The 19,561-nt window shown below is 49.7% G+C and overlaps 1 protein-coding gene across 1 annotated transcript in view; it reads left to right on the plus strand.

Moving 5' to 3' along the window:
* Positions 1-9,213: 9,213 nt before the first annotated feature.
* PPP1R36 (protein phosphatase 1 regulatory subunit 36) overlaps positions 9,214-19,561 on the plus strand; it is a 53,924-nt gene continuing 43,576 nt past the window's right edge. The window contains exons 1-2 of the mRNA XM_075329610.1: positions 9,214-9,258; positions 13,506-13,570. Of these exons, the coding sequence (XP_075185725.1) occupies positions 9,250-9,258; positions 13,506-13,570 (74 nt within the window). The 5' untranslated portion in view covers positions 9,214-9,249. The remainder of the gene's footprint in view (positions 9,259-13,505; positions 13,571-19,561) is intronic.

Genomic DNA, 19,561 nt, shown 5'->3' on the forward strand with positions numbered 1-19,561 from the left:
CCGACAGGGCCATTGACTGTAATAGAGCAGACTCCGTTAGCGTGTGCTCTGTCTTGCTCCATTTTCGGGCATATACGTTTTCTGCAGGCGGATACCAAAACGTAGTCGACTACATTCGGGTGTCCGCCTGCAGAAAACGTATGTGCACGAAAATGGAGCAAGACAGAGCACACGCTAACGGAGTCTGCTCCATTATAGTCAATGGCCCTGTCGGCGCATCGTCCGCCGCACATTTTGCGGGGTGGGGGAGAGGCGGTTCGGACGCATGCCCCGACTGGACCAGCGAACGTATGTAAAAGCGCAATGTGAAAGTAGCCTTACACTCTCCAGGGCCAGTGCCGAGTCTTCTGCTTGCACTGATGGAGCGAGCCGCATTGCAGATAGTAACAGACACTGCGAGCATCGGCAAAGAATCGGCACTGGACCTGGGGAGGTTATGTAAGGCACAGTTTACTTTTCCAAAATAAAAAAAGTCACGGGACAGTGTTTTCTGAAACCGGAAAACCCATTTAAGGATTATGGGTCACTGATGGTTATATGCAGCTACCTGTGTATTGTTACCGTTTCCTTCCAAGGCCTTCAAGTGTCTACACTTTATTTGTAACATTTATTAGCGAAACCGTAAGGGACCAGTCTCAGATCAGACGGGATATGGCAGAAATGCCTAAGGGCCGTTTCACACATCTGGCTTTTTGCCGGATTTCCGGTTCCAGTACAGTGTGATACAGTACAATGGCAGCGCGACAAACGCCGGTCATGTAACCGGAGCATGTGACCCGGAAGTTGCCGTGCTGCCATTGTACTGTATACATTACACTGTACTGGAGTGCTCCGGATCCGGCAATCCGGCTAAAAGCCAGATGTGTGAAACAGCCCTAAGTAATGCCACCTCCACCTATCCAGAAAATAGGGACCCATACTGTGCCCCTGTGAATGGATTGGTGGGCACGGCTGTGTGGCCCTCTCCATTTACTTGTATGGGAGTCCCCACCTCTGCAGCAACGCCAGACCGTGACCCATTTTCATGATAGGTGGGATATGCTTCTACCATACAGCCTATATTGTGGATGTGCCATGAATGTCTGAAATGGGAATATCCCTTTAAAGGAATTCTCCACCGTTCATAAAAGACTGCACAACCCCAGTAATCTGGTGCCAATAATGAGGCTGCACAATTACCAGTATGCACGGGTCAGCTCTGATCGCTGCTGTTTCCGTGCCTATTAGTACATTAGTGCTTTTGACTGAAATACTTAGGAAATTTGCAGGGAAGTGGAGATTTCCTTTAATTCTTGTTGCCATGTTTTCATTGCTATTAAAGTTGCCAAAGTCATTACGTGCCTTTTAGGGCTCAGGGTAGTGTGAATGGATTTTAATGGGTTCCTCGACTATAGGATGTGTCCATCATTACCACATTATACACAGGGTATAAAAAGGACATCACCGTTCTATATGGTAGGTTATCACTATGATTTCCAAACAGTTCAGGGCACTGCTGTGGTTTGGGGGTCCACACTCACACCTGGTCTTCCACAAGTCATCTGAAGATTTTAGCATGTTCCTTGCAGGCTTCATTCATACAACTGTGATGCAACCGAATCTTAGTGCCTATAATATTATAGTAAAGAATCTGGACCACTTTGGTGGCATTTTTTTTAAGTTATATGCATGTAAGTATTATTGGGTTTGATTGAATTATGCACCGTTTGCCTTTTATAGTTTTTGTACTAAATTGTCTATTGCTGACTGCAGAAGGAGTTAACTGAGAATATGTCAGTGAGCTCATTTTGACTTAAGAGTTCTTGTCTGCTGACTTATAGTTACAGACCACATCAAAGATGAGCTGAACTTTAATGTTGGTGGTCAATCAGCTACTGAGACTGTCAGTGAGCTCATTCTGACTTGAGAGTTCCCCTCTGCTGATTTGACTACAGATCATATCAAAGATAAGCTGAAATTTAATGTTGGTGGTAAATCAGATAAGCATTACAAAGTTCATCAGAATGAGCTCACTGACTGATTCTCAGAAAACTCATTCTACAGCCGGCAATGCGGAGCTAAACCAAGAGGCTGTATGAGCCTAAAGGGGGCTTTACACGCTACGACATCGCTAATGCAAAGTCGTTGGGGTCACGGAATTGGTGACGCACATCCGGCCGCATTAGCGATGCTGTTGCGTGTGACACCTCTGAGCGATTTTGCATCGTCGCAAAAACGTGCAAAATCGCTCATCGGTGACATGGGGGTCCATTCTCAAATATCGTTACTGCAGCAGTAACGAAGTTGTTCCTTGTTCCTGCGGCAGCACACATCGCTCCGTGTGACACCGCAGGAACGAGGAACCTCTCCTTACCTGCCTCCCAGCCGCTATGTGGAAGGAAGGAGGTGGGCGGGATGTTCGTCCCGCTCATCTCCGCCCCTCCGCTTCTATTGGGCGGCGGTTCTGTGACGCAGCTGTGACGTCGCTGTGACGCTAAACGAACCGCCCTCTTAGAAAGGAGGCGGTTCGCCGGTCACACAGACGTCGCCGGGCAGGTAAGTAGTGTGACGGGTCTGGGCGATGTTGTGCGGCACGGGCAGCGATTTGCCCGTGTCGCACAACAGATGGGGGCGGGTACCCACGCTAGCGATATCGGTACCGATATTGCTGTGTGTAAAGCCCGCTTAACTGTGCAAAATTTTTAATGTAACCCAATTGCAAAAAATGATTTAATCATTCATGAGAGACAGTCATGTAGGTAACGCGAAAAATGGGAGCCGCTAAGGAACACCGAGCCGCAGGGGAACGGCCATTTACCTCTATGGTGGAGGCCCGGGGAGACTAGGCGCTGTATAACTCTCGGGAAGCATTTCAATAGTACATGGTGCACATCTGCTGGACTCGTCCTCCTCTAAAGGGTACTTTACACACTGCGACATCGCTAGCAATCTCGTTAGCGATGTGAAATTCTAGATCGCAAGTGCGATTTTTCGAGATCGCACATGCGTAAAATGACCTATGTGCGACCTCGAAAGATCGCACTTGCGATCTAGAATTTCACATCGTTAACGAGATCGCTAGCGATGTCGCAGTGTGTAAAGTACCCTTTAGTTCTGTATAGGATCTGGGCCGTACAGAACAAGCCGGGGTCTTTCTGACTTAATATTTAGTGACTTCTGCCACGACCAGGATCCAGGGGTTGTAAGGATGGTATTTGTGCCGCTCTGATTTCAATGTTCTGCATCGTTGCTCATAACCAAAAAAAAAGTTTACAGAATATTAGAAAGTCTTAAATCTAAGGAGCTCATTTATCCAAGTAGGTGATGGTTTTTGCTTTAATCTTCATGCAACGGGAAGTTTAGTGCCTTGGTGTAAAATGTAACGCTGGGAGCTGGGTACCTAGGGGTTAAGATTGGGTCCATTATCCTTCATATTATTCTTCTATGGTTAATAAAATATTTTCTCAGCAGCGCAGTGAATGAGTTTTCTTGACGTTTTCGCACTAAGTGAAGATGACTTGTCGCGCGCGCGTGTGTGTATATAAAAATTAGTGTGTATATGTGTGTGTGCCCTTTGATAGTTAAATACCTGTTAGTACAATGCTGCTTACATATATTAGTGTGTATATGACATGTAATCCACTTTCTGCTCCATTATTTCCAGCACCATGACCCGTAGGGCTCCTACAGATGTCCAAGAAACCAGGCCGAGCATAGACCACAATCTACAGGCTGTTTATGGGTCTCCTAATCCGAACTGGCCAATCCCCTAGGCATATATAAGACCCGTTAACAGTCTGTACATTGCAGTCCAGGTTCGGACCAAGTTTGCCCCAACAGGATCTCTCCTTCTTGTGGTAATGATTTATTATTGTCCAATCTAGGTCCTGTGCCAGTCTGCATAATGAAGAGACCTCCGCTCCAGCACAACCAATCAATGATTGGAAAGACCTTTTAAAGGGATTCTCCAGTGAAAACAAGGATAGGTGATAACCTATGGCTAGGACACACTCTGATCAGCAGAATGGGGAGTTTAGGCTATGTGTCCACGGGACTCTGTACCCACGGATTTTGACACGGAAAACCTGCGGATTTATCTGGATTTTTTAGATAAATCCGCAGGTTTTAGCAAGTACAAACACTCCCCATGTTATCCTATGGGACATGGGGAGTGCTGTGTCCATGCTGCGGTATGTGCAGCTGTGGAATATGCTGCGGATGTTCCGCAGCCGCACATAACTGCATGTCAATTATTCCTTTGGAAATATCTGCGGAATTCCCGCCTCTCCACTATGGAGATAATGGCCAGGACTTCCGCAGGTAAGTCGCATGAATGCCCGCAGGTTTACCGCAGCTATTCAGCTGGAATCCCGCAGCTATGGATAGCTGCGGATTCCGGAAGCTGCTGCAGGAAACCTGCGGACATTCATGCGGCTATATCCGCAGGTACATAGTCCTGTGGGCACATAGCCTTAGTCTGGGTTCCAAAATGATCAGATATCAAAGTGCTTCCCCATTCGTTTTATATGAGGCTGCTGAAAAATCTGAGCGAAGCAGTCGGCAGCCCCATAGGGATTGAGTAGAGCGATGGTAGAACATGAGCACTGCCGCTACATTCTGCTGATTGGTGTGGGTCGCAGTGGTTATCACCTATTCTTAGGTAAATACCCGAATAGCACCATACACACCCTTTGATCTAACCAGTATCGGCCATACAGGCTGGATCAATGATCAATTCTGCCACGATTCACCGATTCATCAAACTTAAGCCCGCTATACACGCTTCAATGTATCTCACAATCCGTCGTTGGGGTCAAGTTGTAAGTGACGCACATCCGGCATCGTTTGTGAGGTATCTGCGTGTGACATCTACGTGCGATCAGGATTGAACGCAAAACCGTTGATCGCAAACACATCGTATCTTTGTCTAGAATTGAGCGTTTTGTTGCACGAACCTAGTCAATTGTAACGTGTGACATCCCTCATACGATTTTGGTGTCTGAGGCTATGTGCACAGGTGTGCGCTCTGCACCGCAGCTTAAAAAAGGTCCGCTTCAGAGCGCAACTGAAAAGCTGCGTTCTGAAGCGCCTCACAATGTCTGTCATTCACTAATCTCTGTCAGTCGGTCACTATCTCTGTCCCTCACTCTCTGTCCATGTCAGTCTATCCCCCTCTCTCATATACTCACCGATCCCCTATCCCACGGCGCTGCACGGCATTCACACTGCTCCGGCGGCTTTTACTATTTTGAAAATGCCGGCCGCCCATTAAACAATCTCGTATTCCCTGCTTTCCCCGCCCACCGGCGCCTATGATTGGTTGCAGTGAGACACGCCCCCACGCTGAGTGACAGGTGTCACACTGCACCCAATCACAGCAGCCGGTGGGCGTGTCTATACTGTGTAGTGAAATAAATAATTCAATAATTAAAAAAAATGGCGTGCGGTCCCCCCCAATTTTAATACCAGCCAGATAAAGCCATACGGCTGAAGGCTGGTATTCTCAGGATGGGGAGCTCCACGTTATGGGGAGCCCCCCAGCCTAACAATATCAGTCAGCAGCCGCCCAGAATTGCCGCATACATTAGATGCGACAGTTCTGGGACTGTACCCGGCTCTTCCCGATTTGCCCTGGTGCGTTGGCAAATCGGGGTAATAAGGAGTTATTGGCAGCCCATAGCTGCCAATATGTCCTAGATTAATCATGTCAGGCGTCTATGAGACACCCTCCATGATTAATCTGTAAATTACAGTAAATAAACACACACACACACGAAAAATCCTTTATTAGAAATAAAAAACACAAACATATACCCTGGTTAACCACTTTAATCAGCCCCAAAAAGCCCTCCATGTCCGGCGGAATCCAGGATGCTCCAGCGTCGCTTCCAGCGCTGCTGCATGGAGGTGACCGGAGCTGCAGAATACACCGCCGCTCCTGTCAGCTCCACGCAGCAACTGAAGACTGCCGCGCGATCGGCTGAGCTGTCACTGAGGTTACCCGCTGTCACTGGATCCAGCGGTGGCCGCGGGTAACCTCAGTGACAGCTCAGCTGATCGCGCTACTCACCTCAGTTGCTGCGTGGAGGTGAGAGGAGAGGTGGTAAGTAGCGCGATCAGCTGAGCTGTCACTGAGGTTACCCACGGCCACCGCTGGATCCAGTGACAGCGGGTAACCTCAGTGACAGCTCAGCCGATCGCGCGGCTGTCTTCATTAGCTGCGTGGAGGTGACAGGAGCGTCTGTGTCTGCTGTAGCTCCGGGCACCTCCTTGCAGCAGCGCTGGATGCGACGCTGGAGCATCCTGGAGTACGCCGGACATGGAGGGCTTTTTGGGGCTGATTAAAGTGGTGAACCAGGGTATATGTTTGTGTTTTTTATTTCTAATAAAGGATTTTTTCGAGTGTGTGTGTTTATTTACTGTAATTTACAGATTAATCATGGAGGGTGTCTCATAGACGCCTGACATGATTAATCTAGGACTTATTGGCAGCTATGGGCTGCCAATAACTCCTTATTACCCCGATTTGCCAACGCACCAGGGCAAATCGGGAAGAGCCGGGTACAGTGCCAGAACTGTCGCATATAATGTATGCGGCAATTCTGGGCGGCTGCTGGCTGATATTGTTAGGCTGGGGGGCTCCCCATAACGTGGAGCTCCCCATCCTGAGAATACCAGCCTTCAGCCGTATGGCTTTATCTGGCTGGTATTAAAATTGGGGGGGGGGGGGACCGCACGCCGTTTTTTTTAATTATTTAATTATTTATTTCACTACACAGTATAGACACGCCCACCGGCTGCTGTGATTGGGTGCAGTGTGACACCTGTCACTCAGCGTGGGGGCGTGTCTCACTGTAACCAATCATAGGCGCCGGTGGGCAGGGAAAGCAGGGAATACGAGATTGTTTAATGGGCGGCCGGCTTTTTCAAAACAGTAAAAGCCGCCGGAGCAGTGTGAACGCCGTGCAGCTCCGGGGATCGGGGGAACGGTGAGTATATGAGAGAGGGCTGCTCAATTCAGTTACTCAGGAGTTTAGCGGTCACCGGTGAGTCCTTCACAGGTGACCGCTAATCAGGGCGCGACACAGACAGAGCCGCAGCATGACCATGAAGTCGGGTGAGGTTCACCCGAGTTTATTCTGACAGTGCGGCTCTTTCTGTGGCTGCTGTCATCTGCCATTCAGCTCTGCTACATGGCTGTCTGTGGCTGCTGTCAGCGGCCATGTAGCAGAGCTGAATGGCAGATGACATAGTAAAAACGCATCCCTACACATTACACACGCTTGTCAAGTCAATAAATTAAAAAAAAAAAAAAAAAGTGCCCAATGCATACGTCACAGAACACATGATCTAAAGGATCGCACACAAAATTGACCAATTTAACATAGACTACTAACGCACGTGTGACAGCAAATGAACGACCAACGTGCAATCTCATAAGATCCCGTATGCAACCTGGGCGTGTCACATCGCAAATGCGATTATACAACTAATTGCAACGTGTAAAGTGGGCTTTACATCCGCTGTGTATGGAGGCTGGAGGGGTCCTGACTTTGTCGAGATAGTGTCAAGTGGAAAAATAATTGATTTCAAGGTGCCCAGTCCTTCTCAGGGGATGTAAAATACCGGCATACTTTTTTGGCAGCAGAAATTTCCCATCTCTCTGTTAGGAACATAAATCAAAATATCCAGGCATCACTCACAATCCACGGTGCCCGAATCCAGGGAAGGCATCCGCAATGTGCAGCAAATAAAGGATCGCACTCCAAACTTCATAAACGATTATAATGGATTTATTCCATAATTATTCAGGATACAAGCAAATAAAACTACGCGTTTTTGGCTAATAAGCCTTTTACAAACCTGTTAAGAACATATAGATACTATTAGCCTCTTATAAAGTGCCTCGGTCAGCACAGAATGACTACACACCAAGTACAGGCGCTCTGTGCATCTTTGAGGGGCCATCATTTAAAGGGTTTTCCCAATGCCAAGATCCTACCCTAATATGTAGCAGGTATATTAATACCTCCAGTTAGAAATGTAGTATAGTTCTCCTGATTAGCCATGTCTCTTACCTCATGTGCAGGGCATTGCAGCTTAGGTATCCATAGTTACAAACACAAGCATCTATCACTATGAGTGGATGTAACCATGGATTCCCAAGCTGCAATGCCCTGCACATGAGGTAAGAGACATGGCTATATCAGGAAGACTATATTACATTTCTAATTAGAGGTATTTGCTAATATTATTACTTTTATGCCTAGAACATATTGGGATACGATCTTGGATATGGGAATACCCCTTTAAGTCCAGATTTCAATCTGCTTGTTTTTGGTTTTCTTTCATCTTATCACCATCTTTATTGCCAATGTATGTAAAGCACTGTGGAATTAATAGCGCTATATAATGGAATAAATATTATTATATATATTATTATATTATCTTTATTAAAAATATAAATTTCACACTGTCCACTGGGTCTATTTTAGACTCTGACTTCTGGTTGTTTCAAGAAATGTACACGCACATTAGCCACATTGAACATCTATTGTAATGAAGCATCTAATGAGCGTGTGCAAGCATCATTGTAAAGGGAGAAGGGGCAGGGGCAGCTGTGATCTCGCCCACTGTGATTTGTAGACCCTGTGTTAGAGATGTTACCTGTCATTGTAATCCTGCCTCTGCTGATAATGAGGCTGCTGAAAACTTCCTGAAAGGACAGAAATTTAGAGCCTAAAATTGGTCAGTATAAGTAATGCAAGGTTCATAAAATCCTAAAGAAGAATTTACAGAAACCCCTTGATTCTGTTTAGCTCTATCTGGACGGTGTAGGATGGTAATGTTGTATATTTGGCACCGCGCTGATCCCAATAATTATATCTATGTAATGGGAATTAGTAGCCGGCTTCAAACTTGTAAATACACTACAGGGAGTGGCGACTATTAGTGATCTGTGATGTCCTTGAGATGAAAGGTACAAATGTGAAAAATGATCATTAACGCCGTCTGAACACTGACGAACAGGCTCCGAGCATTATAACATTGGGACGTTTTGTTCTCTAGTATTGTTTTTAATTTCCTGTCACCCAAACTACCAGCAAGAGCTGTATCTAATCCTGCATCCTTGCCCCCGGCTGTGCTGTAGCTAAGCCTGTGTGAATGTGGCTTTGGCTGGGTCCTGCCCATTCACTGATACAATAGGATAGTTACCAAGCGACTTGGGAGCGCAGATAAACACTGTACAGTCCGGTCTGGTGACCGTCCATGGAGCAGGTAAGGGATCCCACCCCCCGCACACATCCCGGCGATATACAGACAGCGACTGCAACTCAAATCTACTTTTATTTACACTTTTCAGTCTGAGTTCACACGTCCAGTAATCATCCGTAAGCACGGATCCGTTGGCAAAAAAGTTGTTCATACATAACTTTTTTGTCCGTTTTGAAAATATTGATTTTTGCAGCATCCGTTTTATTTTTCCTATGGAAAACGGATCCGTTACCTGATTGCTGTTAAGTCATCCGTTTTTCTTTTATTTATAAAGGATCCGTTTTTTCTTACAGGATCAGCTACGAAAGGAAGATAAATAGCGATCAGTTAACGGATCCGTTTTTTATAGAAAAAAAAACAGAATCTGCAAAAATCAATATTTTCAAAACAAAAAAGTTGTGCTTGCGGAACTTTTTTTGCCAACGGATCCGTTCTAAAGGATGACTCCTGGATGTGTGAACTTGGCCTCAGTTACATTTTCATAAATCAAATGTGATGAAATATCCTGCTTTTTATTTATTGTAGTATTAATATAAGGCTGCTTTCACACATCCGGTTTTTGCCGTCAGGCACAATCCGTTAAAAAAACTGATGCGACAGATCCAGCGAAAAAACTGATCCATCGCATCAGTTTTTTTCCATGCGTTCCTTCCGTTTTTTGACGGATTCGTTGTGATACTGAGCATGCACAGTTCAAAAAAACGGATCAGTCGTTGGATTCCGTCATATGCCGGATGACGACGGATCCGGCGCCCATAGGCTTCTATTATACAACATGCCGGACGGTGCCGGATCCGTTTTTTTGCCGGAGACAAAAAAAGTTACATGCTGCGTCCATTCCGGCCGCCAGATGAAGAAATTTCGACAGACACCGCATGCAACGCAAGACCATCCGGCACAATACAAGTCTATGGGGAATAAAATGCATCCGACGCTGGATCTGTTTTATCCGCAGTTCTCCGAATTGTGCCTAACGGCGAAAAACGGATGTGTGAAAGCAGCCTAATGGCGTTATACCTGGTACATGCTGATTGTGCTGCACGCCTAATACATGACCTTACAGCTGGCAGGCTGACACTTATGTAATATAATCTGCAAATATTTGTCACTTACATATAATATTACCCAATGGTTTCTTTTTACATAGATAAAAAATATCAGTGAATGAACAGGACCACATTCACACAGGCTTAGCTACAGCACAGCCGGGGGCATGGATACAGGATTAGATACAGCTCTTGCTGGTGGTTTGAGAAACAAGAAATTAAAAATAATACTAGAGAACAAAACGTCCCAATGTTACAATGTTAGAACCATAATCCTGTACGTCAGTGTTCGGACGGCGTTAATGATCATTTTCCACATTTGTTCCTTTCATCTCGGGGACATCACAGATCACCAGTAGTCACCACTCCCTGTAGTTTATTAGTTTATTTAGACATTTGATGCCAGCTACTAATTCCCATCACACAGATGTGATTATTGGGATCCGCGCGGAGCCAAATATACCACGTATGTAAGGAATAAATATTTGGATTGCATTAGATATTTGATTGTCATCCTGCCTGTCGTTAGGTCATTTATTAGGTGTGCAATGTCATTTACTAGGTATGTGTGTATATACAGTATATCTGCAGTATAAAGATACTGTATTTGTGTGAATGTGTATATGTAATATGTACATACAGTACCTTTCCTGGTCTTGGGGTCAGACTTGCATTGGTTAATGTCCCGTCCAATACTTTTTGCTGATTTACCCCTTTTCATAATACAATATGTTGGCCCCCCCCCAAAAAAACAGTAGAATGATTTGGCAAAAAAAAAACCACTTATGTTCAGTGTCACACAGGTTTTCATAAACTTCACCGACTGTCGTGGTGAGGTCAGATTGTGTTCAGATTACAGATCCTGACAGTGCCTGAGAAATTCTCTAGTGTCTGGGATCAACACAGGCAGACTTGGTTGTCGACCTGCTGTCTGCTGATTCATAGGCAGGATTGCAGGAGTTAATCTTTGGTAGTCTGCCTATTAGTTTCCTTTGATCACATGTAGGAGAGCCAATCACAACTGCTCCTCCTATTTATACTGGTTGAATCCTTCCAGCTATGCCAGCTATAGTTCATATTAGTTGGACTGGTGAGGTGTGGTGTTCCAGACTATCTGGTGGAAGTATTGCTTATTGCTCTGTGCGGTTGTGGAGTTGATCCCTGTTGTCTTTTGTAGCTACCTTCCTGCTCTTGTTTTCTTCCTAAATCTCTTATTGTCTAATCTTGTGTGAAGTGTGTCAGAGTTTTGGTTTTCCCTGTCTGTCTTTATCTGTGGTTAATATCACACTCCTGCCCATCCTTCCCTGGTGGGAGAGAGGGTATCAAATTAGGCCTGGTCAGGAACTGGACTGCTGCAGCAACGACACCGCTAGCTTCTAATTCTTGCTGCAATTTGTGCAGCTGGGCTGTGATTAATATTGCAACTAGTGATGAACGAGCACTACCATGTTCAGGACTCGTAACTAGTGATGAGCGAGCACTACCGTGCTCGGTACCCATAACTAGTGATGAGCGGGCACTACCATACTCGCGTTCTTGGTACTCATAACTAGTGATGAGCAAGCACTACTATGCTCAATACCCATAACTAGTGATGAGCGGGCACTACCATGCTCGGGTGCTCAGTACTCGTAACTAGTGATGATCAGGCACTATCATGCTCGGGTGCTCAGTACTCATAACTAGTGATGAGCGAGCACTACCATGCTGTGATACAATCTATCTAGGTGACAGACCAATGTCTGCCACCTAGATAGCTTCCAAGGAGCCCCGCTCCTGACCTCCTCTCACTTTTGCTTCTGTTATGTCCTGGTGGTGGATACTCTGGGCCGTGCACCGGACTCCTCCAGTGAGGCAACCTGGAGCTAACCCCTGTACAGGGACTGTCCAATCACCCCACCAGAGGGCCTAGATGCACGGTAGCCGGAGCACTAATGGTACAGGAACAGAGTCCTTCAGGAGACTGGGATGAAGATGTCTCTGGAACCACGGAGCTCCTGGAGGTGGTCCAGATGACGAGGCTCAGGTTCAGGTGCCGGGTAGAGACGTCAGGCGGGATCCAGGTCCAGCTGAACAAGAGGGCAGAGGTCAGCGGGTGAAGCCGAGGATCGGAGACGGGTTCAGGCTGAAGAAGATGGTGGGGTCACAGCCGACAGTCACCGAAAGACTTCCTGGGCGAACCGTGGTCAGGACCGGGTTAGAGTGGCAGGACGGGCTCTGCGAAAGACACAGGATTACTAGGAGACAAGGCAAGAGGGGACCTGAACACCTAGCTTAGGGAAACACGTTGAACAGGCACCGCCCACATGGAAGGAAGGTCCTAATATACCCTGTACCTGAATTTGGCAATATCCTGTTTTTGGAACGCTGACCCTTTAAGAGGAGTTCAATGACCGCGCGCGTGCCCTAATGCGCATGCGCGAAGCCCGAGTGCCGGAGACCAGAGCAGGATGCGGTGCAGAGGATGCAGGAGAGCCCAACAGTGTGTCCTGGGTCGCAAGTGAACGCCAGGAGCGGGGGACAGGAAGCATGGAGGACGCAGAGGGGGAAGAGTGAGCTGTGTGGCCGTGGGCAGGAGCACCGGGGACCGGAGCGGTGAGTGAGGAACGGCGTCGGGACCCGGGGAGCGTGACAGCTTCCCATGCTCAACTCTCTCCTTCTGAAACTCCTGACTTCCCCTCTCCAACCCCTCCTAGGTGGGTGACTCTATTCCACTCAGGCCGTCCACTGGTGTGTTTGGTGGGTGTGGTGCAGGGTGTATCTAGGGTTTGATTAGCTGATGTAGGCAACACCGTATGGTTAGGGACCCAAAACCAAGAAGGAGGTGGATACTGCACGGGAGGGCAGATTGTGCAATACCCTGTGAGGACCCGATACTCCAGGGGCGTCACACACTCATCACTAGTTACGAGTACTGAGCACCCGAGCATGGTAGTACCCACTCATCACTGGTTGTAACTATGTGCTTCAATTGATGGGGTACAGATCAATTGGTCATTTGGTACACACTTTTACAATTTTTCCAATAAGCTGCACCATTACCCACATGACAAGATCAAGGGAAAGACTTATCTTCCAATAATCGCAATTGACTTATCCTCCGTTTAATGACCAGGCAGAAGAAAATGTATTTCTCAGCTGACGAGTCTGCAGCATATGAGCAGCTAAAGACCGTGTTATGTTTATCCATCATTTTACCTATAGGTGACAAAAGTTCCTCCAGGAAAATGGTACTGGAAAGAGGAAACGAAAACACTTGAATTTACGAGGTATATATATATATATTTTTTATTATTTATTTTATGCAAGCAGTATGCTGGACAGGATCAAGTGTTCACTAAGGCTCTGTTCATTGCCCCAGGTAGTAACAGTGCACAACACAGCAGTGCCATCTTTTGGACCCCATCCAGTGGTAGTAATCTTCTAAATTCCCCCCAAAGGTACCACTGCTCCTAAAGTATTCATACCCTAACTTCCCCTTATAAAGTACAATTTCTCAGAATGCCATTTATCTATATATATAATTGCCTTATTCTGTCTGTCTGTCTGTCTGTCTTGCTCCAAAATTGTGTCCTTACGGTGACACAAAGCTGATTGGCCGCTGGGCTCGCCATGGCCCCGCCCCCCCGCACGGATTGGCCGCTCGCCCAAGCTCCGCCCAAACACGGATTAGCCGGCCGCTCGCCCAGGCTCCGCCCCCCACACGGATTGGCCTCTCGCCCCGGCACCCTGCACGTATTGGCAACTCGGCCACGCCCTGACCCCCTCACGCAATGCACGCTCGCTCTGGCCCCGCCCCCCCGCACGCATTCCCCGAAGCGACACCACGACTCCCAGGTGAGTGCTGTACCCCCGGGAGCCCACATCAGCGTACGCCGCCAACCCAGCCGACACATACCCTCGCATTGCTGGGGTTGCCGGCGTATGCTGGTGTGGGCTCCCGTGCGAGCGGGGGACGGGATATGCTGGTAACCATGGTAGCATAGTTACCAGCGCATCAAGGTCCTGCAGCGGCGGAACATACACATACGCACACACATAACAACAGACACACACACACATCAGATCACACTCACTCTCACACACACATCCCACACACATCACATCGCATCCACACACTCACAACATCCTGTGATATCGCTTGCTTCTCGGCGGCGATACTGTGCAGTGAGCTTCCAGGACCTGCCGGAGGATCACATGGCCAGAAGCATGTGGTATCTCCGGATGTTGTGCGTGTGAGCGCGTATGTGCAATATCGTCAGTGTGTGTGTGTGAGTGTATGCGATCGGGTGTGTGTGAGTGTATGCGATCGGGTGTGTGTGTGTGTGTTTGTGTGTGTGTGAGTGTATGCGATCGGATCTGTGAGTGTCGGCAGAGGAGCACGGCGTGCTGGAGGAGGCTGGGAGGAGAGAGGCTGATCCTGGGGAAGGCTGGGAGGGGGAGGCTGATGCTGGAGGAGGCTGGGAGGAGAGAGGCTGATGCTGGGGGAGGCTGATGCTGGGGGAGGGTGTAGGCTGATGCTGGGGGAGGTTGATGCTGGGGGAGGCTGGGAGGAGAGAGGCTGATGCTGGGGGAGGCTGGGAGGAGAGAGGCTGATGCTGGGGGAGGCTGGGAGGGGGAGGCTGATGCTGGGGGAGGCTGGGAGGAGAGAGGCTGATCCTGGGGAAGGCTGGGAGGGGGAGGCTGATGCTGGGGGAGGCTGGGAGGAGAGAGGCTGATGCTGGAGGAGGCTGGGAGGAGAGAGGCTGATGCTGGGGGAGGCTGGGAGGAGAGAGGCTGATGCTGGGGGAGGCTGGGAGGCAGAGGCTGATGCTGGGGGAGGCTGGGAGGCGGAGGCTGATGCTGGGGGAGGCTGGGAGGGGGAGGCTGATGCTGGGGGAGGAGGGAAGCTGAGAGAAGAGAGGCTGATGCCGGGGGAGGCTGAGGCTGGGGTAGGTTGGGAGGAGAGAGGCTGATGCTGGGGACAGAGAGACTGATGCTGGGGACAGAGAGGAGAGGCTGATGCTGGGAGGAGAAAGGCTGATGCTGGGAGGAGAGAGGCTGATGCTGGGGGCAGAGAGGCTGATGCTGGTGCAGCATGGGGGATGGAGCACGATGGGGGGTGCGCATCATGGGGGATGGAGCACGATGGGGAGTGCGCAGCATGGGGGATGGAGCACGTTTGGGAGTGCGCAGCATGGGGGATGGAGCACGATGGGGAATGCGCAGCATGGGGGATGGAGCACAATGGGGAGTGCGCAGCATGGGGGATGGAGCATGATGGGGGGTGCACAGCATGGGGGATGGAGCACGATGGGGGGTGCACAGCATGGGGGATGGAGCACGATGGGGGGTGCGCAGCATGGGGGATGGAGCACGTTTGGGAGTGCGCAGCTTGGGGGATGGAGCACGTTTGGGAGTGCGCAGCATGGGGGATAGAGCACGATGGGGAGTGCGCAGCATGGGGGATGGAGCACGATGGGGAGTGCGCAGCATGGGGGATGGAGCACGATAGGGAGTGCGCAGCATGGGGGATGGAGCACGTTTGGGATTGCGCAGCATGGGGGATGGAGCACGATGGGGAGTGCGCAGCATGGGGGATGGAGCACGTTTGGGAGTACGCAGCATGGGGGATGGAGCACGATGGGGAGTGCGCAGCATGGGGGATGGAGCACGATGGGGAGTGCGCAGCATGGCGGATGGAGCACGATGGGGAATGCGCAGCATGGGGGATGGAGCACAATGGGGAGTGCGCAGCATGGGAGATGGAGCACGATGGGGAATGCGCAGCATAGGGGATGGAGCACGATGGGGAGTGCGCAGCATGGGGGATGGAGCACGATGGGGGGTGCGCTGCATGGGGGATGGAGCACGATGGGAGGTGCACACCTCCCCCCAACACACACACACACGCGCGCACGCGCACTGCACACCACACACACACTGGGAACCACAAACACCGCCCTACACAGACACCCACACACACAGACAACGCTGCACACACACACAACACCCAACACACAAACACCGCGGCATACATAAATATACGCACATACCGCACAACACACACATTGCACAAAACATACCTCCCCCCAAAACACACACACACACCCCACACCCACACAAACCGCGCAACACACACACACACAACGCTACAGACACACAGCGCTCCACAAACAACGCAACACACGCAACACACATACAACACCGCTCTCACCCCCCGCCACACCCAGACAACACCTAGAACATGTACAGCGCCCTACACAAACACTTAGTAACTACACACAGCAACATCTATATATATATATATATATATAACAAAAATCATACATGAACTACACAATACGTAAATTCTAGAATACCCGATGCGTAGAATCGGGCCACCTTCTAGTAAAGTAATAAAGCCCTAAGTTCCCCATTGAAATTAATAATGTCCACTTAACCCCGAGAGTGCCCCCCTCACCCTACAAATAATATTGCCCCTAAAAAGTAATAGTGGCCCCTAAGAAAAGTCTAAGGTTCCAAGGATCCCCTTAATATTTAATAATTCCATAATTCCCCTCTGTGTGCCCCATTTTTAAAAAGTAATAGTGTCCCAAGTGGCTGCCTAAAATATTAATCTAACCCTCAGTCCATATGAGCCCACCAGCCAAGTTTTTTCTTTTACACAGCTAGAGATCATGTGCCCATGGCGTAATTTGTTGGTGTCATTGCCCTAGATGTAACAGCACGCTAATGTCCTCCATGGCCTCCACCCCATTTTGATGGCTGCATGCTTAATCTGACCTGAATCCTACTAGATGGTGTGAGACTGTGACCGGGGTTATCTATGACGGCCGGTATGTCTCGCCCAGGTTGTGCTCACTCCATGATAGAAAGTGAATCCACTATAGGGTTAATGCTGTTTCCCTACAGACTGAAGGAAGGGTTAAATAGAATCAGGAACGAGGGCAGGTGTGCCGGGGGTGAGGGAGTGAACAGAACTCCCTGAGTTTTCTGCTGGAGAGGACATGTATTGTGTTATGGACTTTTGTTTGGACATTAAAACCGTGTGCTGTGAACCTTAATGCCTGGATCCCGTGTCTTCTGCTGCGCAGCCGACCGTGCTACCTCACATATGGTGGAGAATGCGGGCATGACAGCCGGTGAGGTGTAGCATCCATCCCTGGTGACCCAGCTGCGCATGTCCTGGATTCGAGCGGCTATACTACAGCCCAAACCCGGCGACGCCATGGAGGACATACTAAAGCATTTGGCTCAGGCTAATGCACAGCAGCAACAGACCAATGCACACCTGCTCCAATCCTTGCAAGTGCAGGAAAAAAAACTCCAAGAACAGTTGGATCAGGCCAATGCACGTCAGCAGCAATCCTTGCAAGTGCAGGTCAAAATGCACCAAGAACAGATGGAGCAGGCCAATGCACGTCAGCAGCAATCCTTGCAAGTGCAGGACAAAAGGCACCAAGAACAGATGGAGCAGGCCAATGCATGTCAGCATCAAGCCTTGCAATTGCAGGAAAAAAGGCACCAAGAACAGATGGTTCTCCTGGCCAAGTCGATCCGTGCCGGACCGGCAGCAACAACCCCGGGACCGGGTGACGACGGCAGCGTCCGGAAAGCGGTGAGACAAGCGTTGCAAAAGATGACCCCGGGTGATGATGTGGAAGCGTTCCTGGCGGTGTTTGAGCGGGTGGCCGAGCGGGAAAAGCTGCCGACCCCGCAGTGGGCTGAGGTATTGTCGCCCTATCTGACGGGGGAACCCCAAAAAGCGTACCTGGACCTTTGTGCCGAGGACGCCATTGACTATGTGACCCTGAAAGCCGAAATACTGGCTCGGTTGGGGGTGAATACCTATGTACGGGCTCAGCGGGTAAATCAGTGGTTCTATGAGGAAGCCAAACCCGTACGCTCCCAGGCCTATGACTTGTTGCATCTTGTAAAAAAGTGGTTGCAGCCTGACACTCTGAGCCCGGCGCAAATGGTGGAAAGGGTAGTAGTGGATCGTTTTGTGCGCACTTTACCCGTCACCGTTCAACGGTGGGTCGGACAGGGTGACCCGAGTACCCTGGACCAATTAGTGTCCCTGGTAGAGCGGCATGTGGCTACGCAGGACTTGATACGGGACACTGAGACTTTGCGTACCGCCCGTCGGTCCGGCCCCTCCAAGCCTAGGGCCAAGGACCCACCGCTGACAACGGTACAGGAGTCCCCTACCATCCCGTCTGAGGCCGCGGCCGCCATTCATGAGGTCCGGAAGGTTCTGTACCCTAAACGACAACCCGTCAAGGGGGTTTCCGTCCCCATTAGATGTTGGCGGTGCCAGCGGGTGGGACATATGGAAGCCCAGTGTCCACTCACCACGGAGCCCATGGATTGTGGGGTTACCCGGCGGGGTTCAATGTATGCTCAGGTGGTGTGTACCGCTGACCTGGTCTCCCCAGAGACAGAGCCCCACTTGTGCCAAATACAGGTGAATGGATGTCCGGTTACAGGATTGTTGGATTCCGGAAGCTTAGTGACCCTTGTGCGATCCACCTTGAGAGCTAAAGTAAAGGCCACAGGACGCACCGTGGGGGTGGTTTGCATACATGGGGACCGCCGCGACTATCCCACGGGGATTGTCACCATCACAGCACCTTGCGGTCAGGTGCAACATGAGGTGGGACTTCTTAACACTCTTCCTTATGACGTGATCCTAGGAAGGGATCTGCCCTATTTTTGGACTTTATGGAGGGGACCCCCTAAGTCCCCTCAGATATTGGTCGGTCCGGGACCTGAGCCCTACAATCCTGAATCCGGGACACCTGCCGTAGGGGTCACCATGATAGGGACAGAGTGTGAACCCGATAGGTCGCCCCTAGAGGTATTGGCAGGAGAGGCTGAGACGGTCGAGCCCATCCCGGAGTTGGAGGCGTCCCCGGATACGTTTGGGACAGCCCAACTCCAGGACCCTACGTTAATACATGCCCGGAGTCGGGTGACAGTAGTTGACGGGGTGGCACAGTTGCCCGGTGCCCAGGTAAGGTACCCCCATTTCGCTCTTAAGCAGGATTTACTCTACCGGGTAGATGAAATACGGAGCGTAGGGGTAGAACAGTTGGTGGTGCCCCAGCCGCATCGCCGGCGGGTCCTCGACTTGGCTCATAAACACCTGATGAGTGGCCACCTAGGGGTCAAGAAAACGCAGGAGCGAATATTGCAAAGGTTCTATTGGCCCGGGGTCTTTGGGGAGGTAAAACGGTTCTGCGAAACCTGCCCGGAGTGTCAGCTTACTGCACCCC

The sequence above is a fragment of the Anomaloglossus baeobatrachus genome, chromosome 12 (genome assembly GCF_048569485.1).
Source record: "Anomaloglossus baeobatrachus isolate aAnoBae1 chromosome 12, aAnoBae1.hap1, whole genome shotgun sequence".
Taxonomy (NCBI): domain Eukaryota; kingdom Metazoa; phylum Chordata; class Amphibia; order Anura; family Aromobatidae; genus Anomaloglossus; species Anomaloglossus baeobatrachus.